The 26,797-nt window shown below is 50.9% G+C and overlaps 11 protein-coding genes across 11 annotated transcripts; 3 read left to right on the forward strand and 8 right to left on the reverse strand.

The window, feature by feature from the left end:
* Nucleotides 1-792: 792 nt before the first annotated feature.
* IAR55_003146 (uncharacterized protein) lies at nucleotides 793-2,380 on the forward strand (the record flags this gene model as incomplete). The annotated part of the gene is made up of 7 exons (XM_066946255.1): nucleotides 793-1,078; nucleotides 1,251-1,423; nucleotides 1,563-1,662; nucleotides 1,754-1,810; nucleotides 1,893-2,028; nucleotides 2,156-2,294; nucleotides 2,360-2,380. The coding sequence occupies 7 exons, from the start codon at nucleotides 793-795 to the stop codon at nucleotides 2,378-2,380; spliced, it is 912 nt and encodes a 303-aa protein (XP_066803756.1).
* A 413-nt stretch (nucleotides 2,381-2,793) lies between these two features.
* On the reverse strand, nucleotides 2,794-5,000 carry IAR55_003147 (uncharacterized protein; the record flags this gene model as incomplete). Its single annotated transcript, XM_066946256.1, has 13 exons — nucleotides 2,794-2,841; nucleotides 2,897-3,304; nucleotides 3,358-3,508; nucleotides 3,560-3,632; nucleotides 3,682-3,817; nucleotides 3,876-3,914; nucleotides 3,974-4,026; nucleotides 4,082-4,105; nucleotides 4,167-4,187; nucleotides 4,246-4,368; nucleotides 4,426-4,534; nucleotides 4,617-4,752; nucleotides 4,861-5,000. The coding sequence occupies 13 exons, from the start codon at nucleotides 4,998-5,000 to the stop codon at nucleotides 2,794-2,796; spliced, it is 1,461 nt and encodes a 486-aa protein (XP_066803757.1).
* Nucleotides 5,001-5,546: 546 nt separating this feature from the next.
* Nucleotides 5,547-8,703, reverse strand: IAR55_003148 (uncharacterized protein; the record flags this gene model as incomplete). The annotated part of the gene is made up of 12 exons (XM_066946257.1): nucleotides 5,547-5,960; nucleotides 6,017-6,192; nucleotides 6,248-6,467; nucleotides 6,528-6,629; nucleotides 6,690-6,957; nucleotides 7,007-7,096; nucleotides 7,153-7,222; nucleotides 7,275-7,398; nucleotides 7,458-7,852; nucleotides 7,909-7,977; nucleotides 8,039-8,172; nucleotides 8,225-8,703. 12 exons carry the CDS (start codon nucleotides 8,701-8,703, stop codon nucleotides 5,547-5,549), a joined length of 2,541 nt encoding a protein of 846 aa, XP_066803758.1.
* Nucleotides 8,704-10,408: 1,705 nt separating this feature from the next.
* On the forward strand, nucleotides 10,409-11,242 carry IAR55_003149 (uncharacterized protein; the record flags this gene model as incomplete). Its single annotated transcript, XM_066946258.1, has 1 exon — nucleotides 10,409-11,242. One exon carries the CDS (start codon nucleotides 10,409-10,411, stop codon nucleotides 11,240-11,242), a length of 834 nt encoding a protein of 277 aa, XP_066803759.1.
* A 282-nt stretch (nucleotides 11,243-11,524) lies between these two features.
* IAR55_003150 (mitochondrial distribution and morphology protein 10) lies at nucleotides 11,525-13,539 on the reverse strand (the record flags this gene model as incomplete). Its single annotated transcript, XM_066946259.1, has 8 exons — nucleotides 11,525-11,650; nucleotides 11,730-12,262; nucleotides 12,328-12,819; nucleotides 12,884-13,007; nucleotides 13,119-13,260; nucleotides 13,320-13,326; nucleotides 13,392-13,467; nucleotides 13,519-13,539. 8 exons carry the CDS (start codon nucleotides 13,537-13,539, stop codon nucleotides 11,525-11,527), a joined length of 1,521 nt encoding a protein of 506 aa, XP_066803760.1.
* Nucleotides 13,540-14,272: 733 nt separating this feature from the next.
* Nucleotides 14,273-14,943, reverse strand: IAR55_003151 (uncharacterized protein; the record flags this gene model as incomplete). The annotated part of the gene is made up of 4 exons (XM_066946260.1): nucleotides 14,273-14,428; nucleotides 14,533-14,577; nucleotides 14,679-14,778; nucleotides 14,849-14,943. The coding sequence occupies 4 exons, from the start codon at nucleotides 14,941-14,943 to the stop codon at nucleotides 14,273-14,275; spliced, it is 396 nt and encodes a 131-aa protein (XP_066803761.1).
* Nucleotides 14,944-15,111: 168 nt separating this feature from the next.
* Nucleotides 15,112-15,429, reverse strand: IAR55_003152 (uncharacterized protein; the record flags this gene model as incomplete). The annotated part of the gene is made up of 1 exon (XM_066946261.1): nucleotides 15,112-15,429. One exon carries the CDS (start codon nucleotides 15,427-15,429, stop codon nucleotides 15,112-15,114), a length of 318 nt encoding a protein of 105 aa, XP_066803762.1.
* Nucleotides 15,430-17,584: 2,155 nt separating this feature from the next.
* Nucleotides 17,585-18,160, reverse strand: IAR55_003153 (uncharacterized protein; the record flags this gene model as incomplete). The annotated part of the gene is made up of 4 exons (XM_066946262.1): nucleotides 17,585-17,616; nucleotides 17,684-17,761; nucleotides 17,827-17,936; nucleotides 18,003-18,160. 4 exons carry the CDS (start codon nucleotides 18,158-18,160, stop codon nucleotides 17,585-17,587), a joined length of 378 nt encoding a protein of 125 aa, XP_066803763.1.
* A 1,228-nt stretch (nucleotides 18,161-19,388) lies between these two features.
* IAR55_003154 (uncharacterized protein) lies at nucleotides 19,389-20,167 on the reverse strand (the record flags this gene model as incomplete). The annotated part of the gene is made up of 4 exons (XM_066946263.1): nucleotides 19,389-19,661; nucleotides 19,813-19,900; nucleotides 19,966-19,976; nucleotides 20,069-20,167. 4 exons carry the CDS (start codon nucleotides 20,165-20,167, stop codon nucleotides 19,389-19,391), a joined length of 471 nt encoding a protein of 156 aa, XP_066803764.1.
* Nucleotides 20,168-20,447: 280 nt separating this feature from the next.
* IAR55_003155 (tRNA pseudouridine(38-40) synthase) lies at nucleotides 20,448-22,627 on the reverse strand (the record flags this gene model as incomplete). The annotated part of the gene is made up of 9 exons (XM_066946264.1): nucleotides 20,448-20,607; nucleotides 20,671-20,730; nucleotides 20,790-21,006; nucleotides 21,062-21,134; nucleotides 21,193-21,346; nucleotides 21,404-21,700; nucleotides 21,755-22,045; nucleotides 22,127-22,159; nucleotides 22,215-22,627. 9 exons carry the CDS (start codon nucleotides 22,625-22,627, stop codon nucleotides 20,448-20,450), a joined length of 1,698 nt encoding a protein of 565 aa, XP_066803765.1.
* A 357-nt stretch (nucleotides 22,628-22,984) lies between these two features.
* Nucleotides 22,985-26,719, forward strand: IAR55_003156 (uncharacterized protein; the record flags this gene model as incomplete). The annotated part of the gene is made up of 10 exons (XM_066946265.1): nucleotides 22,985-23,995; nucleotides 24,043-24,107; nucleotides 24,166-24,300; nucleotides 24,366-24,501; nucleotides 24,558-24,730; nucleotides 24,782-25,096; nucleotides 25,152-25,251; nucleotides 25,302-25,480; nucleotides 25,535-25,799; nucleotides 25,853-26,719. The coding sequence occupies 10 exons, from the start codon at nucleotides 22,985-22,987 to the stop codon at nucleotides 26,717-26,719; spliced, it is 3,246 nt and encodes a 1,081-aa protein (XP_066803766.1).
* Nucleotides 26,720-26,797: the final 78 nt, after the last annotated feature.

Genomic DNA, 26,797 nt, shown 5'->3' on the forward strand with positions numbered 1-26,797 from the left:
ACTACCTACCTCACTGGTGTACCTCCACATAGTCGTCACTCACTGGCTGGTAGGGGATCGATCGTCTTGGGTTCCGTCATCGGGGTGCAGGCTTCTTGTCGTTTGAATACCGGTATCGCGCCTCCATGTAAGTCGAGCGACACGTTTGACAAGGCAGAAGCTTCTTCCACACTCACTGAACAGACTTGCATTTCTGAACTACTTGTACCTGGCAGCAGCAATCCCTAAAAGCGGCTGGATCAACGACAGGGGCTATCCCACTCGGTCTCTTGGTCTCGAGAGAGTTGAGCCATCCCATGCAGCACATCACAGTATCGGAGGGAAGCGGTGTGGATTCGCAAGACAGTGCGCTCAATATGATCGTTTTTGTTTGCTATGAGAACGGGGGCCTTGCGAAAGGTTGGTTGGACGGTTGACCGTGGGCCAGGGAAGTGATGATCGGACCCCAAGCTCCACGCGCTGGGACTCTTACGGCGCGATGCATGGACTGCGCCGTACTCAAGATGACGACCCCAATGTACGTTCATCAGTCAGTTGTGCATGTTGCATGCATGCACACCACACCTATCTATCATCTGAAATTCAGACACCCAGTCCGACGAGTCTCGTTTGGGATTAAATACGGGAAAATAACGTCCGGTATATTCAACACACCCTTCCATCGATGCGTCCTTGCTCGTTCTCGCTCTCGCAACTGATTTGTGCAGATACAGTCCACACGCATCACTACCCCGACCACATCCACTTCGTACGCTACATTGTCGAACTAGACCCCCCTGGTACCGCCCCGTCATGGCCGAAATAGTACCTCAGACCGACGCGACAGCCACGACGATCATGGAGGATGGACCTGTCCTTTCTTCCTCATCTTCATCAGAGACCAAACCTCCACCTCAACCCCAGGACGGTGATGGGGATGTCCCTATGAATGGGGGAGAAGGAAAGGAAGGGGACGTCAAGCAGAACGGAGAAGATGCTGAGAAAGGGGAGACGGAGGGAGAGGATGGAGAGAAGGTACCGGAAAATGCTTGTGAAACGCTGTATCTGCAGAACTTGAATGAAAAAGTCAGAATACCAAGTGAGTATTTTCACCCCAAAACGACGTTGAATGTCGGTGCTTCCCTCGCCTCCCCCCCCTCCTTTCTGCCCTACCTTGCTATAGGAGAGAGCTGTTCGTACCACATCATCTCCAACAACAGAGCATCGTCGCGATGCGACGCAACGCTGACTTCCTCACTCGCCATTCCCAGTCATCAAAGAAACCCTCGCCAACCTCTTCAAACCCTACCGACCGCTCTTACCCATTGTAGCTCATCGTAATGTCAGAATGAGAGGACAGGCGTTTGTCTCCTTTCCAGATGTCGAGAGCGCGAACACGGCCTTGAAGGACGTTGCGGAATTCCCTTTATATGGAAAGGCTATTGTAGGTCTTCGATATCCCTCTCTCCTTCTTTACATTCCCCTCCTGTTCATCCTGCTTGCCTTGCGTTACCTTCCATCGCTCTGCCTCTTCCTCTCACCAAGTATGTTGTGGGATATACTGACAAGCGGTCGGATCACAGCAAGTATCGTTCGCGAGAGGCAGATCAGATGTGATTGTGAAGAAGTTGGAGGGCGAGGAGAAGTTTGAAGAACACAAAGTGCAGAGATTAGAAGATAAGAGTGAGTACGGTCCGGTTCCGTCTGTGCCCCCACCTTTGACTTTCAATTGCACCACACTGTGAGCTGACAAAGGTTCGAATGACTCTCGCAGAGAGAAAACGACGTAATAATCCTCTACGACAAAAAGCACAAGCCAAGCTCAAGGCCGGTGAGCCACATCTAGTCCCTGTCCCTATATCACCTCCGTATCAAGACATCTGCTGATGTCGTGCCGTTTCGCCCTTTTGTAGCGGAAACGGGAGCTGCACCTTCGAAAAAGCAAAGATTACAGATGCCAGACGAATATCTTCCCCCAAATTCAATCCTGTTCATACAGAACCTGCCAGAGGGAACAACGCAGGAAGACTTACGGGAAGTCTTCGAAGTGTACGTGAACTTTTCATCGTTCCCCTTCCTCCCCCAACCCCTCCCCATCACCGCCCCCATTGATTCTGCTTGCCCTTTCCAGTCATTGGTGGAATCAAGGCTGACCGGGTTATCTATATCATCGTAGTCACCCTGGACTGGTGGAGATCCGTCTCGTTACGACCAAAAAAGATATCGCATTCGTCGAATTCGCAGATGAAGCTGCTGCTACTATCGCAAAGGATGCTTTACACAACTTCAAGATTGACGGAGAGACAAAGATGAAGGTGAGTGCTGGTCTCACTTCATTTCCTGACAAGTTGATGCTCACTCCGATTTTTCCGCGACACAGGTCACTTATGCGAGAAAGTAGATCGTACCGTTACTCCACAAACAGTGTTCAATATCACAAAGAGTGTTATCACCCATGTTCAATGCATTGATTGTATATAACCCATCGACACATCGACCCGCTCAGGTAAAAAGCATTCTGCAAGGGATCGTAATGCATCGACTTCAAGTCACAAGTCATTTTTGCGGTATCTACAAGATGAGCACACCCTCCCCCTCAGGGGAAAGGGAAAGAACTGTACTATCTACCAAAGCCTGTCACAGATCGAGATGTGCAATGTTGATCGAAACCCGGATGACGGAACTGAGTTGCTTGAGAAGGAGTACCCGTGTGAACGCGCAGCGTGAAATGAAGGGTGGTCGTATGTCGTCTCTCTTCTCGTCTCATTGTCGTCTTGTCACAATTGATTTTCATGCCCTTGTCCTAGCACTATCTCAGAATCGTCCTGCTCTGAAGACCGCTTGAGTAGCAATCCTTCGTGCCTAAATCGAGTCTCGTCAGTGGACTTTTGCTCGGAAGTGGAAACGTTGTACGTACCTGATCGAGCGAGATTACCTCTTTTCTGAGTTTCGCTCCAGCATCATCGTCATCCTCATCGTCATCATCGTCCTCGTTGCTGCCCCTCATACCGCCGTTCATAGCTGGCGTTCTTCCCAGATTGCCAAACATGCCACCACCCGGTCCGGTCGGTAACATCGGGGCGCCGAAAACTGACAGTTTACCCGGAGGAGAGGTGGCACCAAAAGGCTTGAAATCGCTGACCACACGTCTAGACGGCGATGTCGCCATTGTGGGCGGGGACTGAATGGTGGGAGAGGACGGAGTGGGTGGAACAGCAACGGCAGCTGAAGCGCGCCGAGGTGGAAGGCGGCCGCCCGGTGTATATGTGAAGCCAGCGACGTGGTTTTGCCTTCTGAATTTATCGGTCAAACGTTTACCGGGGACCTATGAAACTAGATATCAGTAATAGCGAAGGGGTCAGCCCAGTTGTCGCGCACAGGGAGTATATTGGGCACTGCATCGCCAATGCAGGCCGCATTCATCCAGGTTGAGACGTTCTTCTTTGCGTTGTCATGCGGGACATACACCTCGGGCAGATGGACCTGCTTGGTCTGCTCGTTACGGAGGAGAAGTCGTTCGTGCAATTCCCTGACAAGGCTGTCAGTGCATGTCACAAGCGACGTGGATGAGGCAGCTCACTGTGCCACTTCTTCGACGCTCTCTATACTTTCTCCTTTTTGTCTGATGCGTTGGGCCACCTCGACACCAATCTCTGTACGCATGTCAGCTATTGTAACATCATGGCCGGCGTCTGTAATCACCTCCAATCAGTCTTTCCATGTCCATATTCTCCAGCACACTGCCCACGATGGTCATCGCTAGCAGGTCGGCCGTTGTAAGCGGTAGCATGACTCCGGATGTCATGTTGCAGATGGCAGTGAAGAAGTCGACGGCATGCTGTGTGTTTGTCAGCGAGGAGGCACACATCATGCGAGATTCAGAAATGGTGACCTACACTGTAGCCTGATAATGTGTCTTCGCACGCGACCATGAACTGCAAAGTAGGCGTCAGCTTGCTTCTGCACTGATGTCCGATTCTCAACAAAAGCTCACAAAGGTGATTCCATTCTGAGCCATCATACGTGCTATCACCAAAGGATCGTGACCTTTTTGATTCCAGATCAGATCAGCCATGCTGTCTACAGTCAGACAAGAGCTTACCATCAGGGTCGCCGCCTTTGATTTCTGCAAAGGAAGATGAAGTCAGCTTAAGCTCTTAACTTTGCAGCAGCTGATGTTCACTTACGATCACCGCTCTCGCCGATTCCTGTGGAGCAGACGGGTAAGCTAGGTATCGGCGCAGAGCTGCGACAGCAGTAGCTCACCATGTGGAGGCGCATCAGCCACAAGCACCACCATCTTCGCCGCTTCTCTCCTCCATTCCAATTCAGTCAAGGTCGCCGCCATACCAGCTGTAACAGCTTCCGGTCCATCACCTCCTCCTGAAGCTGTAAGAAGACGAGTATCAGCTTCAGAAGCACCAAGAGGTGTCAAGCGTGGCCCACCTGTGAGACCTTTGAGGTATGTTTGCACTTCGGGGATGTTAGAGGTGAAAGGGTGAGACTTGGTAACATATGTACTATCTTGAGGCGGATGATCTCGGTAATTGACAATCTGTATACGAGATGAACAACTTTCAGCTACATCGAGCTCGTCTTCACATGGATAACGATGAAGATCGAGACGGCTGACTCACGGCCACTCTGACATCGTCTGGACCGTTCAGACCCTCTTCTCCTCTGATCGCATCGCAGATAGCGGAGATGTGATCTCGGACCGAATTGATGTATTTCTGCATCGATCCTGTGCAATCGAGGATGAACGCAAGGTCACTAAGGGGCTCGTTGTGTCAGCGTTGGGTTCGGATTTAGTTTCGGTACAGATCGAATTGAGTCATAGTCGGGGACAGCTTTGACGATATATGTTTTACTATTACTCACATGCATTTGCCCATACTGGATCCACTACCTTCGACGAATCGAATATCATAATCTGTGATCGGAGGCTTCCTCACGGGCGTCTTGTCGTAATACGAATAGTAGGAAGAGCCGGATGACCATCCGTCCATCTCGTCGTCCATCTTGTATGAGATCTGTGCAAAGGTAGGAGGACAATAAGGAATATTGGATGAGTGTTTGGTCGAAGTTGTGATTCGACGACAATGATGGTGGTCGATCCGAGTAGTGTGCTGTGACCAGGTAGCAGAGTGTCTTGTCTTGCGTTGCGTTGCGTTGCGCAGGCGATCGTGTTTGATGGTGGCGATGATGAGAAGAAGAACAAGTCGCTCGAGATGGTTGCGAACAATAAGTTGGATTGTGTTCTACGCTGAAACATCAAAAGACGGTGCCCAAAGCTCAGTTGCACTGATCATGTCATCGGTAGTTACACTTCGGCGTCATGTCAGATCAACTGCGCTCGTGAGAAAGTAGTTTGTCCAATATATATATATATATATATGCATATGCATGGCATGGCATGGACCTATGATGAAGAGGCTTCGAAGAACGCAATCAAGGTCATCAAAGATAGGTACTGCATTTTGTAGCTGAGAATGCATACATACAGTCACTCCCGCAATCTCATTGTCCAAGAATCATATCATTATCGTCATCCAGTTCCTTCCATGTTAGAACATCTCATCATCATCGTCATCATCTGCAACTTCAGCGAGATCAAATCCGCTTTCCTCCCTCAGCATCTTGCCACCAGTAAAGCCTCCTTTACCCCTCCCGCCAACGGTCAATGACCCAAATTTGCTATTGAAATTCGCGAGATCCATCTGACTGAACGTCGCTCGCATCTTCGAGGCGGAAAGTGTGAGTGTGGATCTGGTGTTTGCCGTGAGAGAAGGGGAGAAATCGTTGTCTGAAACGACGAGAGAAGGGGAGAAATCGTTGTCTGAAACGACGAGAGAAGGCAAGGGTTGATGTCGGATCGGAGTGTACGTTTCGGTCGTCTCAGGCAGGGGATCACCTGGGGAGAGTGCTGCGTTGATCCACTCGATGATTTGAGAGACCTTGGCTTCCGCCTCGGTGCACCGCTGAATCGCCCTACAGGATCAGCATCGAGGTACTGCGATTGCGTCCTTGTACCCACCAGTTGCAACGTCTTATTTTCGGCAGAGACGTGTCTGATGTTCTCGTCCAATCTATTCGCCCAGATCTTCTTGCTATCCAGCTGATTTTCAAGCGCTCTGATTTTTCCTATATATTCCTTCTCCACGTCTTCACGAACCTTCCGCGACGGTTCACGAAGATGTCGCTCATAGTCATCTACAACGGTTGTAGGTCAGCATGAAGTACGAAAATGGCAAACGGGCCAACTCGCCTGCTATCAGCCTCAATTCGCTGACTTCATTTTGCAGCTGGACCAGCTGAGCGTTCGGTTCTAATGGTCGAGTGGCCAGCTCAGCACGGAGTCGCGCCACCTCGTCTTCCAGCTCCGCACGTTCGAGCTGCTCGGCATGGAGTGCCTCTTGCAATTCCGCTGCGGATCGGTCGAAGTCTAACTTGGGATACTTCATCTTGGCAGGACTTGGGGGAACCACCTGAAGAACAAGCTTGTGAGTCGAGTTTCACAGCATGATACGAGTAACAGATTGACGCACCGTTGAGTGATTGTTCGGATCTGGTGTGACAACGTTGACTGAAGTCAAAATCATACTTCTAAGCTCATTCAGTCGTTTCTCCATGGCGTCGTTCTTTTCCCTCTGATTCACCAAAGACCTATCAGCATGTGTCTCAAAAGCTACCAAATATTCATCACTGACCTCTCCCTTGCTAGACCCAATTGTCTCCCCTCCATTCTCTTTCTCCCTCAATTGCGCCTTCAGCTCGGCGATCTCAGTCTGGTATTGCTGGATCAGGGCATGAGGATCAACGACCTCCTTCTTCTGAGCTTTGAGCACAACACGTTTCAGCCCTTGCGCGAAGGCAAGGGTAGAGATTGATTCGGCAAGGTTGAGAGATGATGGCGAGACAGTACAGATGACAGAGATCAGAGCGTCACCAGAAAGAGAGTTTTGCAGAAGTCGAGTACTAAGATTACAAATCAGAACGATGTGCACCGGCCTGTCGAAGAACTTACAGCTTGCTGTCTCGGTATGGGACGTGGGTGACGTTGCGCTTGGATGCGAGGTCTGCCAACTTCGAAATGACTAGCTTCAGTGTTAAGAGGCTGTGAGCATGGCAGAGGATTAGCGCAAATCAAATCAAGCTGGTGAAAGCACTCACGACTGGTTGATGTGCTTTCCTTCGGCGTTTCTCTCCTTCGACGAGGTGTGTTTCTCAGATCCCGCCAAATCTGTAATATGGAGATTAGCGTGAGTGAGTGAGGGCTGATATGTCCAACTCACCAATAATTGAGAGAGTGCTGATTCGTGTAGTCTTGTCGCCGGCTGCCTTGAGTCTGCCCCCTGGCGTTCTTGCTCCAACAAGTCCTTCATCGACCACCGTATTACGTGATCTGGACTCGATTGTCTGCAGTGGGGAGGGCAGGTCAGGCTTGACGTACCATCGGCCAATAGGTTCACACTGACCACTCTAAACACACAATGACTTCTGGAACTTCTCGAGTTCCAATCTGTCGCACCGACTTTCCTTCGCTCCTCACCAGACCTCAACACTTTCCGGACCTCCTCTTCCGTCCTGACTGCCATTTCCGTCAAGCCGTTGATGACCACTCCTTTCTTCGTCTCGCTCAACTGAAGCTCTGCTCCTGACAGGAGATCGATGATGGCTTCATTGTACAACTCCAAGTAGGACGCACGGAGGAGATATTCCCGATCAGGGGTGGATCGAATTTGGGCGAACACATCGGAGATGGATAAGGGGATGATACCGGGCTCGGAGGACGATCCAGTGAGGGTGTGTGTTTTACCAGAAGCGGTCTGACCGTAGGCGAAGATGACGGCATTGTATCCTTCCATGGCGGCTGTGCGTAGTGGAGTGTCAGCCAATCGCGTGTTGTTTCTAAGGGTGCACACTCACATCGAACATGCCTCCTGGCCGAAGTCCCGTACACTCCACCATTGTCTGAGTGTGGGGGAAGGATGCGATCTACAAGATACGATCGTTTGGGTCAGCGCTATTTCGAGAGACTGAGTGCGCTCGAACTCACCAAAAATCCAGTCCTTGTCTTCCCTAGTTCCTTCAGTACCTTTGGCAAGTTTGATGACGTGTTGATCGTGTTCTGGCATAGTCCAGATGCAAGCCGAGTCAGAGCGAAGCTCTGTCGCATTGGGAGGTCTCACACTATCACGTAGGTCAGCTATCGACCGGTGGCGCCGTGTTCCTGACAGCTCACCGAACGGAGACGAGCACGGCTTCTGTTTGACCCAACTCATGATCGTACTCCTCAAATGCAGAGCCGAGATCAGTCTCAAGAACCTCCACAGGTGCACTCATCCATTCATCAGATAGACCGCTGATATTCAGACCTGGGGTGAAAGGAGCACGAGCGATGTATTTGGACGAGGGTGTGGTCGTTGGGAGAGGTGGAACGGGCGGCGCTGGACTTCTAGCTCCGAGAGGCTTGACGAGGACTCTCGATTTCGCTTCAGGGGTAGTCGCGCTCTTGATCTTGAGTTTGACCGAGCCTTCCTTGGGTGCTAGCATCGAAGAGAGAGAAGATGGTTCATGGGGTGTGTTGGAGTTGAGGGATGTGGTCAATGGTGGGGATTTGAGACCGGTGGGGGTCTTCGCTGGGAGGAGGGTACGTGGTCTTGATGACATCTTCGGTGTGCCCACAGCAGGCGGAAGCCTAGGGCGTGATTGTGACTCCATAGTTGAGCTCGTCTAGGATATGGAGGTCAGAGAGTGGTATGATTAAGAGTGAGGTAAGTGGTGTCGTAGGATGAGATGAGAGATGTTGAGTGAAAGTTGTTGTTGACTCTAGCCGAGACAAGTCAGTCGCCTCGTTTTGGATTTGATCCCGTCGTCAGATCTTTCCTCGTTGTTTTTGAGATTTCGCATCTATTGAGACGATAGACGGTTAGTGTCTGGTATGTATGCATATATCGGTATTGCCAAAGCATCGGTCTCAGCGTCCTCATCATGGATCTATCGTATAACCTTGTCGCATCGAGTGAGTGGTCAATGGAATGCATGATGATCGGCACCAAATCGTCAAAACACAGTGCTTACTGCCTGTAATTACCACCTCCGCAGAATGCGCTGAGCAAATGGCAAAATATCAGGACGTATGTGAGCTCCGATGTCTTGATCATTCCAGAATGAGCTTGACTGATCGTCGTTGCCTCATCACACACACAGTGCGTGATGAAGAACCAGGCTGGAGACTGGAACACCATCTGTCGACCCGAGGGACGTGCGCTGGCCGCGTGTGCTGATGCTAGGTGGGTGAACTGTGTAGTGATGATAGTCTGATATCGGACTGACGCAAAGAAAAATTCATTCCCTCCAATCTCGTCTTCTATCCAATCTGTCCTGCTCGGTGATGGACACGATCGTTGATCTCGTCTATACTCTCTTCATCGCTACAGCGTTCCCCACCTTGCCGAATTGAAAACCACTTGCGCTCCTCAGATATCCACATATCGATACTGTCTCGACAAGCACGCTTCTCAGGATGAGGACGTCATCAACGAGAGATGCGGGGGTCTGATGAAGGAGTTATGGGAGTGTAGTGAGAGGACGATAGGGGATATTGAGAAGAGGGAAGGTGTCAAGTTGGTCTGAGCGGTGTGGAGTCGAGGCGTGAGTGAGGATGGGCCAAAAGCGGACCAGTCGCCTCGAATAGGTCTTGGAGTCGAGTCATCACAGGGACAAATGCCTGTTCATATATCTTGCACTACTCTATAATCAAAAAAGCTGCATTGCATTGCGTCTCGTCGATGGTCTGGCAACGGGAAGACGCATCGCTGTTAATCGAGAGCGAAAGAGAGTCTTCGATATTCCCTGACGGCTTCACCACCATTGTGTATGCAGCGAGGGTCAACTTCCCGGCAATCGCGCTCCACCTGTGGTCCCGTAACCTGCGTTTCCCCTCAAACGTGACGACGGTGAAAGGAAGTCATCTTCGTTGAAACGAGTCTACCTCACGGTGTTACTTTTGAACGGTTTCCTGGAGCGATTGAAGATAGTCTTCCCTTCATCGTCCTCCCTGCAAGGGTGGATCGCGCTCCAGCTCAACCTGTTTGCCCCTCATCAGTGACGATCGCTTACTCATCGATGATTCTTCTAATCGACTCCAAGAGTCTCGACCGCGACGATAGTGCAAGTACAGCTTCTCGAAACCAGGCGGCTCACATTTCGAAGTTTGACAGAGCTCGGGAAGGCACATTGAGTCGAACAAGAGGTCCCATCCGAAAGGACCAAACGATAGGACAAAGACAGCCAAGAGGTGATGTTGGTCGCATAAGTTGCTTGACTTCAAGTGGTTCTTGGTTTTCGTTTTTTTATCTCCATCGTTTACCCCTTACATTGAGCAATCGCTTGACTTACTCACAATCGATATACTCGCCCCTATATGGCGCCTCTCAAGAACTCACACGACAGAGATGACAGTCGCTCTCATTCTCCCCCAACACAAAGTCCTCAAAGACGATCCATCACACCTTCGCCACCTCACACCCATCCTCTCTCTCTCGCTCGTGTGCAGAGCTCAACGCCGCCCACATCTTCTGAACAACTTGAGCGTCTGTACACTATGATCACGTCCGTCCTCGAGCAGTACATCATCTCGCTTAACCCGTCTCCGATATATGTTGATGCGCTCATACAGTTTCGAGATCGTGCTCAAGCCCTATCAGGTCCCAGCACCAACGATGAACAGACGACTGTGGGCAATCATCGTCCGACGTCGGGAGCGAGTACGAGGTCTAGGTCAGCTTCTTCGATGGCCAATGGCAAAAGCCAACATCGTGCAAGATCGACACATGGCAGTTCACCAGGATTGACCATGACTCCTCATACCATCCCTCGACTTCAGAAGATACAGACACATTCTCGTCCAGAGATCGATCTGGTCGCTTTGGAACGACTCGAGAGGGATTGGTGGAATAGCGAAATCGCAAGTATCTGGTACGGACCTCAACCGCAACTTCGACCATCCCGTTCTTGTACGCCGCCAACATACTCTTTTCCTTATGGGTACAGGTATGGGCAGTCGCATTCTCCCAGCGATGGAAGATTAACAAGCGGGAATAGACGTGTATCTTTTGGGGTGTTGGATGGTATGGATGGAACTGAGACGAAGTCCATATATGGCAGAAATGATAAAGACGGGGACGAGGGGACGGGCAGGTGGAGTGGTGGGCTGAGGAGAACCGATGCGAGTTATGTCGGATTGAATGATGAGTAGGGCATGAAGGTGAAGTGTGATGCGGGAGGTTGTAAGTATTTTCAAGGAACAGATTTGAACGTTTTTAGTTCATTGAGGAGTGTTGTATTGAGGAGCACGAAAAGGACGTTCATCACTCCCCCGCTGTTCATGCTTCATGCGAGTCATTGTATACGATACTGATCACAGTGACTTGTATAACGCTGTTTGTAGCGAGACAGATGTAAGTTGTAAAGACGTATGCTTTGTATGAAGGCCCCTGATGACTCTGCCACAAAGTTCCAGCTCTCCTGAAGCAAATCTTTATGAAAAATACTGCACCTCCAAGCCCACACTCCGTATAGGTCTTTGTCGACTAGCTAGATCGGATATGACTCCTACTGAAACCAGACATTTTCGTATCCTCGCTTCGTATAGTAACGCAATAGACTAGTCGACCAATGACTATCATCAGCTTTGTTCACAACCTCGACGCCACCGATTCCGGATGGCAGATCAATAAGCTTACCCAATTGCCTGTCAATCTTGCTTTCAATACCCCGTCCCTGTCCTCCTCCATTCCGCTCGAGGAATGTGATGACATCTTCGCCTCTCTTGATGAGATAGGTTCCGAAGTCGTGACTAAAGGAATAGGGGAATCCAATTCTCGTTCTGCCTGACTATCTTCTCTCAGACTGGTCCCGCTCAGAACCCTTCTTCGCTCTTCCATCTCTTTCCGTCTATCTTCCATCTCGCTATCTTCCTCGCGTGGAGAGCAAGCCGGCGTCGGAGAGGCTTCTTCACTGGTATCCCTCTTTCCACGTCGACGACCTATCCACCATTCTCCTCCCACACTCAGATCCGATTCGTAAGAGTACACATTGACTCCGAATCGAGTTGACAAGGCTACCGTCGGCGAGACTTGGGCGGAATAGGCGGAGGAGAGAAAGCCGATCAAGGGGTTGTAAAGCAGTGTCAAGGTGGTGGGTGGAGAAGGAGGTGGGGATGTGGATAAAAGGGGGAGAGTAGGTGGGATGGTAGTGAAGCGCAGACCAGTTGATACTGGAGAGCAGATCGCGATAGTCAGATCGCGAGATCAAGTGGTATCATCGCACTCCCGCACTCACTACCGAAACTTCGTTGTTTAGCTGAAAAATATACTTCCCCACCAGCTGAAAATCTCCCTCGCAATCCACCCTCCATCATCTCCTCTTCATCTATCCTCTTTCCCTCTTTCGCATCCCATTCTTTCCCCTCTGCTACCGCAGCAGCTCTTCTCAGCTCTTCACCGCTCTGCCAACCAAAGTTGAACAACCCTCTTAGACCGAACATCCCATCTTGAGCAGAATAAGTGTATTCACCGGAATAGCGTCCGGTGTCATGTTGGAGCGAGAGGAGGATGTTGCCGGGAGTAGGAGGGGAAGGGGTCGGTGTGGACGGCTCGGAAGGCTGACGGGAATGGGATGGGGGTGTGTGGGGCGAAGTGGGACGTGTGGGGGAAGGAGGAGCGGGTTGAGACAAGAATGCGAGGTGGGCTTGTAGTGTGGGGGTGAGACGAGTCGTGGCCAGGCCGGATAGATGGAGGGATGGGAGATGAAGTCGGGAGTATAACAGGTAGTCTGAGCGGAACAACAGCTTGATTAGTATCACTGGTGGTGTGATATCCAAGGCGACGAGACTCACCTCTTCCCTCCACCCGTCTCCCTCCTAGCCAGACTTCGTCTTTGCCCACTGGTGTCTTCGGTGGAGGGAACACTCGGAATCGCTCGACTACATCGCGGAAAGCGATCGTTCGGGACGGTCCAATCTGTCACGCGCACAGGAGTTAGCACGCACTACTCAAATGGTCAACGCTCTTAACGCCAACAGCCCCCCCCCCCCCAAGAAGCGTCTGGTTGTCCACCTGGACCACACGTACCTCTTCTAGAGCTTCCGATGTGGTGATGTAGGAGATCGATCCATTCAATTGAGGCAGCGCATCGAGCGCGTAGGAAGTGAAGAAGATGGGTGTAGGAGAGTTGGCCAACTGGAGGATGAGTGATTGGGGTATTTGAAAGTCTCTGCGGGTGTCACGGTCAGCTGATTAGCAAGCGTATGAGACGCGAAGGGCAATGCATACAATAAAGCTACACGCATACACGTCATTCAGCTGATGGGCCCAGACGCAGGGCAGAGTACAATCACCACTCACCGCTTGATGATCTTGTGATTGAGCTGTACAGATTATCTTCGTTCCATCCTATTGCAGCGTAGTAGTTACGCAGGATCTGGGGGTCATAGGGTGAGCCCGGATGCATGAGAGAAAAGGAGGGACGCACGAATGTAGAGAAACCTATCATGTTGTCATGCCCCTGTGGATGATTCAGGTTGAAGTTGTTGAGCAGAAATGCAAGAATGTATGGTCAAGTGCGTCGTGGTAAATGAAATGAAAACAATAACAGTCCGCGCGGCCAGAAGCAGAAGTGGAGGTCCACTTTCCGCGACGGACCGTAACAATCCGACCACTCAGTCCCGATGGGAGCGCAAGTCAGCACTCGTCCGAAGCTCATCATACTGTATTATCTCGCTAGACTCCTCGCTCACGTTGCACTGGGAGCTGTTTCGCACGAATGCATGGGTTTCGAGTCTGTACGACTCTTTTTGAACGAACACTACAAGGTACTAATGATTGGATGATATGTTGCGGTACTTCGCTAGATTATACAAATGTGTTATATATATTACGTCTCGCTGGATCTCTCCCAACCCACCCTTCCGCACTAGGCGAGAAGATCGAGTGTAGAGAAAGAGCACAGACGGACGTCGCCCCGGATGCAAGATCGCGGTTGGATGATAAACGAAGGAAACAGCAAAAAGCCCGGAATATAACGAGTGACAGTTGGTTGGTGTGTTGACTTTTTTTCTGATGTTTTCTAGCAGGAATTGCGATGTTCGTGATGTCGTTCGTCAAGGAGTTGGATCGAATAGATAGGCAGTAAGAGCAAAGGATAGGTCGTATATAGCCCCGTCTCAGAGGAAGAGAAGGAAGGATTTGAGAGTTCGGACGAGTGTGGCACATTTGACGCGAGGCGCTTAGTTCCTCTTCTTGTAGTGCCATGAGATGGGGAAGACACCGAGGTCCATGTTTCCGTCGGTGAGAGCAGCGAAAAGGCTGGGAGAGAGGTCGAGGGATCCCCAAGAGCATGTAGGACATTCATCGGCGACGGAAGCGGTTACGGATTTGCCGTTCTGTTGAAGAGAAAAAACAAGGTCCTCTGTCAGCTCCTGATCATTTTTCACGCTTTCTTCGCCCGTCCTCGCCTCTTTCAAGGTCCGGACTTCTGTAAACTCACGTCGGTGTTGGTTATAATTAATGACTGTCCGCAATTACCACCATACTGGAATTTCGCTGCTCGTCAGCAAGGCTCGGTGACGCAAAAGAAACGAGCGAGAACATGGGAGATTGGAAGCAGATGGGGTGAATTGGCGAAATACTCACGCCGTTGAGGCCATATTGGGCGGAGTTGACAGCGACGATGTAGTCAGAGTCGACGTTGTTCCAGCCACAAGCACCGAGACCGACCTCGAAGTAAGTAGCCCTGCATAAGAAGAAAGAGGTGAGTGAAAGAACCAGAAGAAACGACACGCGGGGTGGAAAGTGCCACTCACTGTCCGGTGTGGGTCTTTCGCTTCTCAAGCTCCTCAGCAGGGGCAGCGATGACGGCGGTAGCCGCGAAAAGAGCGATGAAGAGTTTGGCGAACATTTTTGTTGTTGTTGGGGTGGGTGGTGGTGGTGGGTGAGTTGGGTTTCTTACGAAAAATCGGGTTGTGATGTGGTTGATTGAGTGAGTGTTGGTCTTTTTGGATGAAGAAGGGAGTCTCTTTTCGACTGTAGAACATGGATCTATTTTATACCTTTTCCATGATCCACATCAAAGGCCCCAACCAACTGGCACGACCCGTAACCCACAACCCACATGCTCTGCAGATGGGTCCCAATTTTGAGGCCCAACCCCAACTTCCTCATCCATCAATCCCGACGAACCGCCCGCATCGTCCGTCGATCGTACAACGTCCAGGTGGAGCGGCAGAGGCAGGGGACGAAAACGAAAACTGGTACCGATGTGACTGGAAAATCTTCCCATTCCTATTGTCCTCTTCGGTTTCGGCTGTATTATCGACAAAGATGGGTATCGGGTCAGAGACTCGAGGCTTTGAGCCAAGTGGACGATAGCCAGAGACCAGAACATTACTTGGGTTACCTCATATAACAGACGACCCCAAAAAGGTTTTATTTGCTTCCCCGCATGGGTACGGTTAACGAATATTGCGCCTCTTGTCCAGTCCTGCAATCACGGATCGACTGATTGATCCAATGCATGAGCGACTCCGGTCTCGACTCTCATTAAGGGAGACAGAGGGTCGAAGGGATGATCTTCAATGACGAGCTATCAGCTCCAAGGTGGAGTATCATGGTTTGATCCATCTCCTGCTCCATTGACACCTTCCCAGAGCAGAGGAAATCCTCGAACACCCTCATTTCTCTCCCCGTCATGGTGGTCTGACCCTTGAGCATTTGACCAGATGTGGAAAGTGGTGGAGCAAAGTCCCTGTATAGCGATATGGTAACGACCCTATAAACTTGTCTCGAAGATTTTCAAGGGTCTGCCAGGTCTCTCGATATGCTGGACACTGTGAATCGGACGGAGCCAGCGCCGACGGATCAAAGAGATTAAGAGGATTCATGATCACGCCGCTGTGGTTTCCCCCTTGAACCGGGAATCGGGAAGGCGTACAGTATAACGGCCGATGGAAGCACTAGCACCCCAGTTTGAAAACCTCCGCTCCTGACTGCTTGATGCCTGATCGTCAAGCACGAGGGCAGCATCACCTATTACTGCGAGACCATCTCGACCACGCTCCTTGGCTGAGCGCCTTGCCGTATACGAAGGGTCCGATAGGGAACGGGATCGTTCGGTGCATGTGCATGCATCGACAAGGCGTAGACACCACTGACATCAGTAACCCCCAAATTGGATTTCTAGGGTCGTAGTCAGACACATCCTGGAATCGGAGCATTCAATCATCCCATTCGCATATGCATTCCGGGCCGTCCGTCTGATCCCCCGTCGGCTTGATGTAAAGCGCTCAATGTCGCAGGGGAAAGAGTAGAGACTGCATCCAGCGCTGAATAAGGTAAAAGGAACTCGGATTTGCTTTTTTTTTCCCTCAAGTGAAGCAGAATGGCCAGGGATACGATATAAAAATGGGGTACTGACCCGGTTCCAGATATAACGGGAAATTGCGAAAGAGTCCAGACCCGGATGTCCCATTATTATTCAGGATTGCAAGATCGCGCTCGCAGAATACCATCGGCTAAAATAGGCGTGCCTACTTGTCATGTACCCGCTTTCGTACGTAGCTCGGAGTAATTCGAAATACACAGGGCGAGATTTTTGGGGTGGGCGATTCAATAATTACTATAAGGCCTGGCTCTTCATTAACGAGCCATTACGATCTCAGAGACCCCTTTTGTAATGTTGTAAAGTAATGAGACCTAAACCTGAAAAACGTATGCTTCCACTGCATATCTGCGGTAGTGCGATCACCGCATGTAGGGCCGAAAGCGCCCTCGACCTAAATCCCAGGTCCCGGTCTATGTGAAAGAGGCTCAAATGATGGGAAGGAAATACGGGAGGCCTTAAGCCGTAGGAACGAGGGGGATCATCCATCATTATGTATGTATGCGGTGATAGTCTGGACCCATGCCATGGTTTCGGGCGTTAAGTTTGGCCTGTGGAGATAGGAGGCCGTGCGAGTAGAGCGCCTGTCTGTCTGTCGATTGACGCCTTTCAATAGCCGCTGTTCTCTGATCGGCCGGTGAGTAGCCGATGGTACTTGCACAGAGCAGGAATTCGGTGCATGATGGCTGTGAATCCATAGGCAAGGCGAGGGATCAGCAACTTACCGTCTCGGTCTCGTCCTCGTAAAGCAAACTGGGTGGTAAGTAGATATTGGTGGGTGTAGTTGATCATTGGGCGGATTTGTTAACAGTATCTGATGAACGACGTTGCATTCACCTACTTCTCTACACTCTCCTGTCCTTCCTCCTACACAATCTAATCAACCTTGAAACGAGTGTCAATGATGCAATGATCACGAAGCACCGCCAGGGTGTCGTATGCAAGAGAACCAAAAGCGGAATTGGAGTGGATGGAGACAAATGAGCATGCTGATCAAAACATGCGATGCTAGAAGGGCGGATTGCAATGCGTGACAAAGAAATGGAAGAGTCATCAAATGCGATAAAGTCCGTGAAGTCGTGAGGAAATAAAGAGAGGTCGTGATGAAGTTTTCGTTAAATGGGAGAGGAGGGAAGGGGGAGAGGCTTGGCGAAGAGTGTTTTTACATGTAACCCCACTTCATCTGGAAGACACCTGTGGATGAGAGACATATTCAGCGAGGTTCGCAGAGGGTTCGGCAGTCAACAACGCAATTACCCACCTTCGTCCATGTTACCATCGGAAAGGAACTCGAAGAGACCGGTGGACAAGTCGAGGTCACCGTGGCTACATGAGGGGCCTGTTGAAGGAAGGGACTGGTCAGCTCGACTGCTTCAGACGATTGGATGGGCGAGCAATACTCACACTCGTCGGCGACGGTGGGGAACGCCATCTTCTGGGTAGAAGGGTTCCACAACCAGATCTTGTTACCGCACTTGGACCCGTCGTACTGGTTCGAGTTGACGGCGACAATACTGAAGTGATTGTTGGCTCAGAGGTCTCCCACATACCTACTAACTCGGACGATAGGCTTTACTCACTAGTCACTGTTGGAGTTGGTCCATCCACAAGCTCCGAGACCGGCATCGAAGAAAGTAGCGGTACCGGAGCTATCGGCTCGCTTCTCAAAGGAAGGAGCGGCAGCGACAAAGGTCGCGGCGACAGTTGCGAAAAGAGCAGTCTTGGTGATTGAGAACATCGTTGTTGGTTGATTTTTGATGTCGGGGGGTATTTGGTCTGTTGTGGTAAAGACGCCTTTTTGGTATTGATGGGTAATTGAGTGGGTGAGTTGTTGTTCTCGTTTTGAATGATCGGAAGTGGGATGGTTGGAGTCGAGCGAAGGGGGGGGGGGGGGTTCTTATACCTTTTCTGATGTCCCCCACAGGATTGTTGAAGACCTCGAAAAAGAATCGGAGGTCGTCCCTTCGATATCATAGGACCCCCGCCCCTCGCCCCCTTCTCTGCTCTCTTTTCTCAGATGGATCCCCCGATCGACGGTGGAACACAAGAAGACAATCGAAGCACCCTCAACTTTCCCCGCATACCTCCCTCTCCCTCTATGCCAACCCAACATCCAAGTAGACGTCATACCCAGTGGGAAACCCCCTCATTCTTTATTTAGTTCATTTGAAACGTTCTACTACTATCCCCATTGTCCAGACAAAGTGTATGTTTCACACTGGGATACTACGAGCACTAGCATCGCACATATACCCTATTCCCACCACAGTTTCGACGGGAGATGACGTTTCATCTGGTTCGTCGGTTGAGGTTATATCGCTGACCCCTGTTTTCATACTGGTACGGTACGATGCGAGTGCGGCCATCGATCTGCGGGTTGTACTGTAATGCAGTGCATGAGGTGTGTGCTACGTTTCTTCCCGGATTAACCGCTCGGTAAACCCAATACAGGTATGCTGGAATGAGACCACGGGGGAATACTGAGCCTAGAACTGCATGTCTCTGGGATACTCTGGATTTAGTGTGCGATCCAACCCGTGTAGACCATCCCCTAAGCGAAGGATTGAAAAGAAAAGTCGGAGCTGGAAAGCAGAGCGGCATACAGTTCCTCCCACGATTAGATCAGGCTTTCAGTGCTGTAGGTGAAACGAGGGGCCAGATCTTCCGGTCAGGGAAAAGGGAAGAAAACGTGGGGTACATGTTACGTCATCCTGGGATCTTCCAGGTCTGATCCCAGTCCCTCCTGCCATTCGGACGCGATGTTGCATGGCCAGAGTTGTGAATACGCTTACTTGGTCTGTGGGGAGACTGTGTGAGCGGCTCGACAGGTGTTGACTCCTATCTAACACGGGTATGCAGAGTTGCTATGGTGCGGGTCATTCGCTTGTTCCGCTCGGCACTTCACGAGCCATGTACATCCGACGGTCAACGGCATGAGTCTCCGAGCGGCAAAATCAAATGCTATATCACAGTCTTCCCTTCCCATCCCTCTTGATCTCACGCAACACCCCATCCCCATCTCGCAACACACACGCACCCTGACCCACCACCTTCCCTTCCAGTTTTCTCTCCTTCACCCAACTCCAAATACTCGCGTCATCCGCGCCTGGCTGGAACCACACGCTGTGAGGTTCGTTGGGGGACGGGGTGGAGGGGTAGAGAGATTGGAGGATCGGGAGCGATTTGGAGGGGTGGATTATTATCGATACTGAAATTTTGGAGAGGTCAGGTATGGCCAGCTGAGTCCGGTTCGCGGGGTCTGTCAGCTGGCCTCCTAGTGAGAAAGGACGGAGGAGGGAAACACGTTTGTAGCTTGGAATGGAGGAGGAAGAAGACGTGTTGGGAGACGATGGTGGGAGACGTAGACAACGTGACGGCGGAAGCACGCACCGGATCGGTCAGGACTGTGAGACCTTCGACGACTTCGGACGGTTTATCCGGTCGGACAGCCGTGACTGGTAAATCACGAGCTTGATACCTGGCCGACCAGAGCCCTTGTTCAGCTGCACTTCCATCTACAATCCTTCTCTATACGACACTCACCACCTTAACACCTATGAGGTCCGAACACACATCAGATGCAAGTCCATAGTATCGGTGTTTTTATGAAAGATTTGATTGAAAGAAGGAGGGGCTTCGGACCCACCTTGTTATCGAATCTCGATCTATCGCTCAACACTCTCCCTATTACTGCGTATTTCTCGGCAGACAGAAATGACTTCATAGCTGGGCTGACGGGAGACATGCTTTCTGATGACATCGGTTGCTCCCAATGGGCGGATGGGCGGAGAATAAAACCTGGTATGAAAGCTGTCTTCCGAGAGATGAGGAGGAATATATGGTTATTATTGTCTACGTGGTGCAGAGTAGAACCGGTTGGTCATCACCCTTGAATTTCCGGTAAAATCCACCATATCAATTGACCGAATATAAACATTCACTGGAGAATGTGCAACATCGCTTCCACAATCAACTCATGCATATGCAACTGGATACAGTGATCTGAGGAAATCGTATGGTGATAGCTAACCCTCCAACTCGCCCCTCCTCAACAAGTCCTGATCCACCTCCTCATCTTCGCTGTCCATGTCATCATCGATCGCGTCTTTCCCATCTTTCGCCGCTCTTCGGGCCTCAACGGCGCGTTTTGACAGATCCGCCTCAGGAGGAATGACTCCTTGTGTACTGTGAAAGTTGAATCAGCGTGGCCTGCCGCAACAGCATTCATACCCGTCAAAAGGAACTCACTTCAGGAAGGCAAGTCCATTGCTTGACGTGCAATCCATCTGTCTCATCCACTTGTGGAACCTGATTGGGTGCTTGTGTGAGCTTCGGATTCCTTTCTTCACAGGCACCTTCTCACTCACACATGATGCTCTAACTCCTCTTGTCTCAACCTTTCGTAGATCCACTTCACTTTGAACGCATGCATCTTCTCCGCATAGAGACTAAAGTCGACCGGATCACGATCATCTGTCAGGCCATTCAACTTCTGAGTGATCCTGTCATTGTAGACTCCGAACTGGGGCGCTTCGAGAAGCAGACCGAGAGGCGGAGCTTTCGGGACATGTATACGTTTGGGACCTGCGGATGCCTTGTCAGCTCGCTCGTCAATGAGGTCACGGTTGGCAAGACCTACCGAAAGTTTCAGGCAGCAAGGAGGGCGGAGAGCCGGTTCGACAAGCCAGCATGGCCATGGAGATCATTTTTCTCTGCGTAGCACGCCGTGAATCAGTCACAATTCGTTCCCCCCCGGACGCCGTCACTCACAATCTGATGCAACATGAAGCTCTGTCCGTGAATTTGAACAGACACCCACTCGATCTCCCCATACACTTGAGGATCTTTGACCTCCAATCTGAGCATGTATCGTTTCACCGTTCTGTCGTTGAACGGCTTTCCAACGGTATAGTTGTGGAAATTGCTGCGTCGTTTAGATTAGCTGGAGAGTCTCTGGAATTACACAAGATATGCAGCTCACTGAGTCCCCTTATATTGCGCGATCAGATCCCTGAACCTTCTCATTGTTCCCTCGTCCACTCTCCATCCTCTTCGTCTCTCGAACTCGCCCCGATTCCTGGGGTTTACGGTCTCACCAGTCTCCTCATCTTCCATGACCATAGGAGGGGCAGCATCGGCAAACTCGGTAGCGGGTCCGAGGGCTTCTCGCCAGCCCGGAGACGACTCGTTCAAACGTTTGGACAATGGATCGTCCTTTGCTGGTGGTAGGAGACAATAAGAAGGAAGAAGGTATTCGTATATACGGGAGTCAGCAGCGCTATGCCGTATACTGTCAGCTGGCTCTTGGTCGACCGTAAAGGCAACTGCTCACGTTCTTGCACTGAAGGACTTTACGGTCCTGACAAAACCCCACATTCTGATCTGTTCGGGTAAGAACGAATTGACATATTCTGCCAAGCTGGAGAAGTCTTCCGGGATAGGTGGCTCTTGGATCATCTTCAAGGAAATACAGTTTCCTGCAGCGTGAACACCCGCGTCGGTCCTGGCGGCTCTTTGGATGTCGACCTTTCGGTGATCCGTAGCATTGTCGGCTGAGATCGCTCCAGCTTTGGCGAGGGCGACGTATAGGTCTCCTTCGATTGTTTTGGCTCCATGTGTTTGTCTAGCGGTCAAGACTGGTCAGCAAATTGATTTCTCTGTGCTGACCACGACACTAGAAGTAAGAAGGTTGACGATCGCTCACATTTGCATACCGGAGTATCCTGTACCGCAGTATCTGCACCTTGCGCATCAGCGCGAGCACATCACGGGTGCGTTCCTAGCACACATACCCTACCAGAACGGCACATCGCTTCTTCGGCAACCTCTTAACCCCGTCCCCCTCCGTCTCCTCAGCACCTTCTTCCCTCTTTCTAGGTTCCCACACTCTCTGAGGTCTGTTGTCCGGTTGATTCCTCCTTCCTCTTCCCACCCTGCCTTGATCCCTTCCTTTCCCTCTATCTGAATCGTTCTGCTCGCCGTCAATGTTGCTGTCAGCCGTCAATGAAGCAGCGTTGAAGACGGCCTCCTCCGAATTTATCTCAACCTTGGCATCGATTTTAGGGATATCGGAAGGCGCTGAAGCTGTAGGATCGAGATGTGCTTTCTTGCTGGGTGGGCTATTGGTAGGTTCAGGAAGGGCAGCGGTGGTGAAAGGAGGAGGAGTCGATGACCTGGGTCGTTTGGACGACTCTGAAGCATCCATAGTGCGAAGTAGGGGGTTTCTCGTCGTGATTGTACTTGTCCAGATACGCACACGATGCGTTAGCATACACACTCGATGTGGTTGTTGCTGATATGAGGAAGAATGGTCGAGGTCAATCACAATTTTGGACTTGTCAAAAGTGGGATGAGGTTCATGCCACGTGTACGACATGCGCGAGTGAGGAGCAACTTCCCCACGGTAGACTATGCAACCCAGTCGTGGAAGTCAACTAGATCATCGCTTCGATGTAAATACCCACCATTGTGTAAATAACACTGATCCTTCATTGACCAGGTCTCCGATCACAGCAATAACCCTTCCCCTCCGATGATCTGACCTGCTTGGGAGACCACCGCTATGGCGCCATCCACTCCGCCGCAAAGCAACTCTCTGTTAAACCTACTCAACCCTTACTCATCTGTCGCTCGTTCGTCCTACCCCTTTGATCAGCTCGCGCAACCAGATCCCGATAGTCCATCCACAATGTTGCTCCGAGAATTGCAAGGTGGTCCAGGAGACAACGATGACGATGATGATGAGGACGAGGACGGCGGACCTGCAAATGACGGCATTGCAGATGGCAGGGAAAGAATGTCACCTACACCTACACCTTCCACATGGCGGCCCACGCATGTCATTGCCACACCATCAACATCTTCAGATGATGATGAAGCGCCTCCGAGATCTATCATGTTTGGAGCACAGCCAGCAGTTTCGAGAGACCGAACCCCTCGATCACCGCCTTCTCTGCTCCCGGGTCGGACTCAGCCTTTCGCAGCAGCATCGAGTCCGGGACCATTCAGACCAGCTCCGGGACCACCCTCATCCTCAACGTCAGACAGTCAGAGTCAAAGTAGAAGTACGAGTCCCGGACCCTCGACCATATCCGTCTACGCTTCAGGTATGGAAGGCACAGGTATCGGTGGATCTTCCATGCCTGATGATGGTTCTCGCGAACCATCAACTTCACCGGAACAACCTTCTGCTAGATTACCTACGTTTCGACAACCCGCGCCTGTCGTCAGACCTTCCCCACCTCGACGCACATATCCAACAGCTTCGAAAAAGCCGCACTCGTCGCCACTTAGACTCACAAATGGACCGGGATATCTTGATCCGTCTGTACCTCCGCTGTTGTCGAAGGGGAAAGGAAAAGTAAAGGCGACAGATAAAGCTGGAAGGAAATATCAATCTTTACCCGCCCAGGAAGAGGGAGACGACGATGGCGAACAAGAATCAGAAAGGGGAAGATATGCCGGTCTGGGAGGTGTCAGGCGTGGCGCACCTTCGAGAAACGGTTTGAATGATTATGAGAAGGCTCTATGGAAATGGGTCAATGTGGAAGACCTAGACGGATTTCTGCAGGAGGTGAGTGAAATACTCTGTTGCTCGGCATACACTGATTTCACGTCTAGGTATATGAGTACTACAAAGGCAAGGGAATATACTGCATAGCCTTAGCAAGAGTGCTCAACCTCCTGTGAGTGAGCATTCAGGTCTGGATCGCTGTGAGACTCTGCTAAAAGCAATTCATACAGCACTACCTTCTTTGTCATTGCTTTCTCCACCTTTCTTTCATCATGTATTGACTACACCAAACTCACCTCCTTAACGTCCGGTCCAAACGCTGTTGGCAGGCTAGATGACGTCTTGAGTGGGCAGTGCATCACACAGTGAGCTAAAAACCCTCGCTCTCAACCCCTCAGATCGTCCACACTGAACTGTCACTTCGGCCCAGTGGATCTTTTCCTCACACCCTTTTCATCATCTCTGTGTCTGCATTTTACATCTTTCAGCTCTCAAGCTTCGTCATGTCTCTTCCTCGTCTGTTGGAGATGTATCGATTCTATACTCATCTGCTTGGAATACCTGATGTAAGTGGCATAGATTCGCCTAGGGGCTTGACTAATATACCAATCCGTTGATCCAGGCCGACATCCAAACTCTGCCGTGGCCAGAGATTGTGAGACTCATCGGTGAAATAAGAAAACACAATGCGATTACTTCGCTCTCCAACGGCCAAGCCGGTGCCTTGGCGGACATGGTGGGCGATGATGCCAACAAGGGCCCTGTGAAGAAGCTGGATGCTCATGATGTGGCCAAGTGAGCTTTCCCTGAGCAGGCGTCTTCATTCCGCTACTGACCTTGCTGTAGTCGCATTCTTCGCCAAGAAAATTATCTTATCGCTCTGTTCAACAAGGATCTCCTAGACTTGCGCGTTCGATTGCCAGTGCCTCGATCTCTCAACCACCTCGTCCCTTCCACTTTACTTGCGCCGTCTACACATGCCGCGCTCCCTTCACACAGTCGAGCGGATGAGCGGAAATACATCAGCTTCGGTGCCAACACTCTCACCAAAGCTCTCGAGTGGAATTTAAGGTTCTGTCTGATGGGATATCTGTTCGACCGAAGAGGACAAGTCAGGAAGGAGTTTGTCAGGGAGAGGAGAAGAAAAGATCTGGTAGAAGGGTGAGGATAAATTGCAGCTGGAGTGATCGGGATTTGCGACTGACATGCACGCCAGCCTACGGCGACGATTCATCTTCATGGGTGTGCTCAATGCCATTTTTGCGCCTTTCATCGTCCTGTACCTCCTCATGTACTCTTTCTTCCGGTATTTTGAGGTGAGTACGGAATCATGGTCTCGGTTCGCCGGCTGATGGTTCCGTTGTAGGAATACCACAAAAATCCCTCTTCCATTGGCGGTCGTCAGTACACTCCATATGCCCAATGGAAGTTCCGCGAATTCAATGAGCTGCCGCATCTCTTTGAGCGAAGGTTGGACAGGAGCTACCCAATTGCGAAAGAGTATATCGACCAGTTCCCCAAGGAGAGAACTGCTTTGGTGATGAGGTAAGCTTCTTACCTTCGGATGGAGTCTATATTACTTGAGCTGAGTCCCTACAGATTTGTCGCCTTCGTTGCAGGATCGTTCGCGGCTGTCCTACTAGTGGCTTCGTTGATTGACCCTGACCTTTTCCTGCACTTTGAGATCACCCCTCATCGAACCGTCCTTTTCTATCTTGGAGTCTTTGGGTCAGTACTGGCAATGGCGCGCGGCATGGTCCCCGAGGAGAACATGGTTTTTGACCCAGAGGCGAGCTTGAGAGAAGTGGTCAGATGGACCCATTATCTTCCAGTAGAATGGCGTGAAAAATTGCACAGCCAGAAGGTGAGCTCGAATTCATTATCATCTCCAAACAGGGATAGCTGACCGCACCGCAGGTTCACCAAGAATTCGGCACACTTTTCGCTCTGAAGATCAATGTCTTCTTCACCGAACTCCTATCCGTCATTCTCACACCGTCCATTCTTTTCTTCTCCCTGCCTCCTTGTGCTGGCGCCATTATCGATTTCGTCCGCGAATTTTCGGTCCATGTGGATGGAGTTGGTTACGTGTGTTCATTCGCCGTTTTCGACTTCCGAAGACATGGTGATTCGACCTCGAACCCGACTGCGAATGTCGCCAATGGTGTTGCCAATGGTCACAATACCGATCTTCCGCGAACTCCACTCAGTCCCAACGCTATCCTGCGCTCCCCCAGGGCCAATCGGGACTGGAGGGCCAATGAGAATAAGATGGAAAAGTCATTTTTGCATTTCAAAGCGACGCATCCGGACTGGCAACCAACTGATCCGAGCTCGTCGATGTTCCTGGATCGACTTGTTGGCATTCACCGTGACAAGGACAGAGGGCAATCTTCTCCAATACCAGGACAAGGCGGCATGATAGGTTCTACCTATGCGGGCGCTGGAGGCCGAGGCCTCGGTCTAGGCGGAATGGACGAGATGAGGTTGAGAGAAAGAAGCAAAATCTATGATAGAGCTTGGGCGAAATCCTCACATCTCCTAAGACCGAAAAACCCGCCTGTAGCCACCGGTTTGGGGATCAGGGAAGATAGTGTGATCGAGGAGGAAGAGGATGATGAAGGGGACGAGGGAGGAGCAGACGGGATGAGAGGCTGGAACAAGGATGTGGACGATGAAGGACGGCGACAGAAGGACAGAGAGAACGAGGGGGACGAAGAAGGTTTATGGAGAGACGAAGGTGTTGTAGGGCTATTACAGCAGGTGTTGGGCAGAGGCGCGTGATTTGTCTTGAGTAACGTGAGAGGTGTGACTTAGTTGTACCCAGAACGTGAGTCGGCATCCATCACAGTACTGCTTGAA

This window comes from Kwoniella newhampshirensis, chromosome 5 (assembly GCF_039105145.1).
Source record: "Kwoniella newhampshirensis strain CBS 13917 chromosome 5, whole genome shotgun sequence".
Lineage (NCBI taxonomy): Eukaryota > Fungi > Basidiomycota > Tremellomycetes > Tremellales > Cryptococcaceae > Kwoniella > Kwoniella newhampshirensis.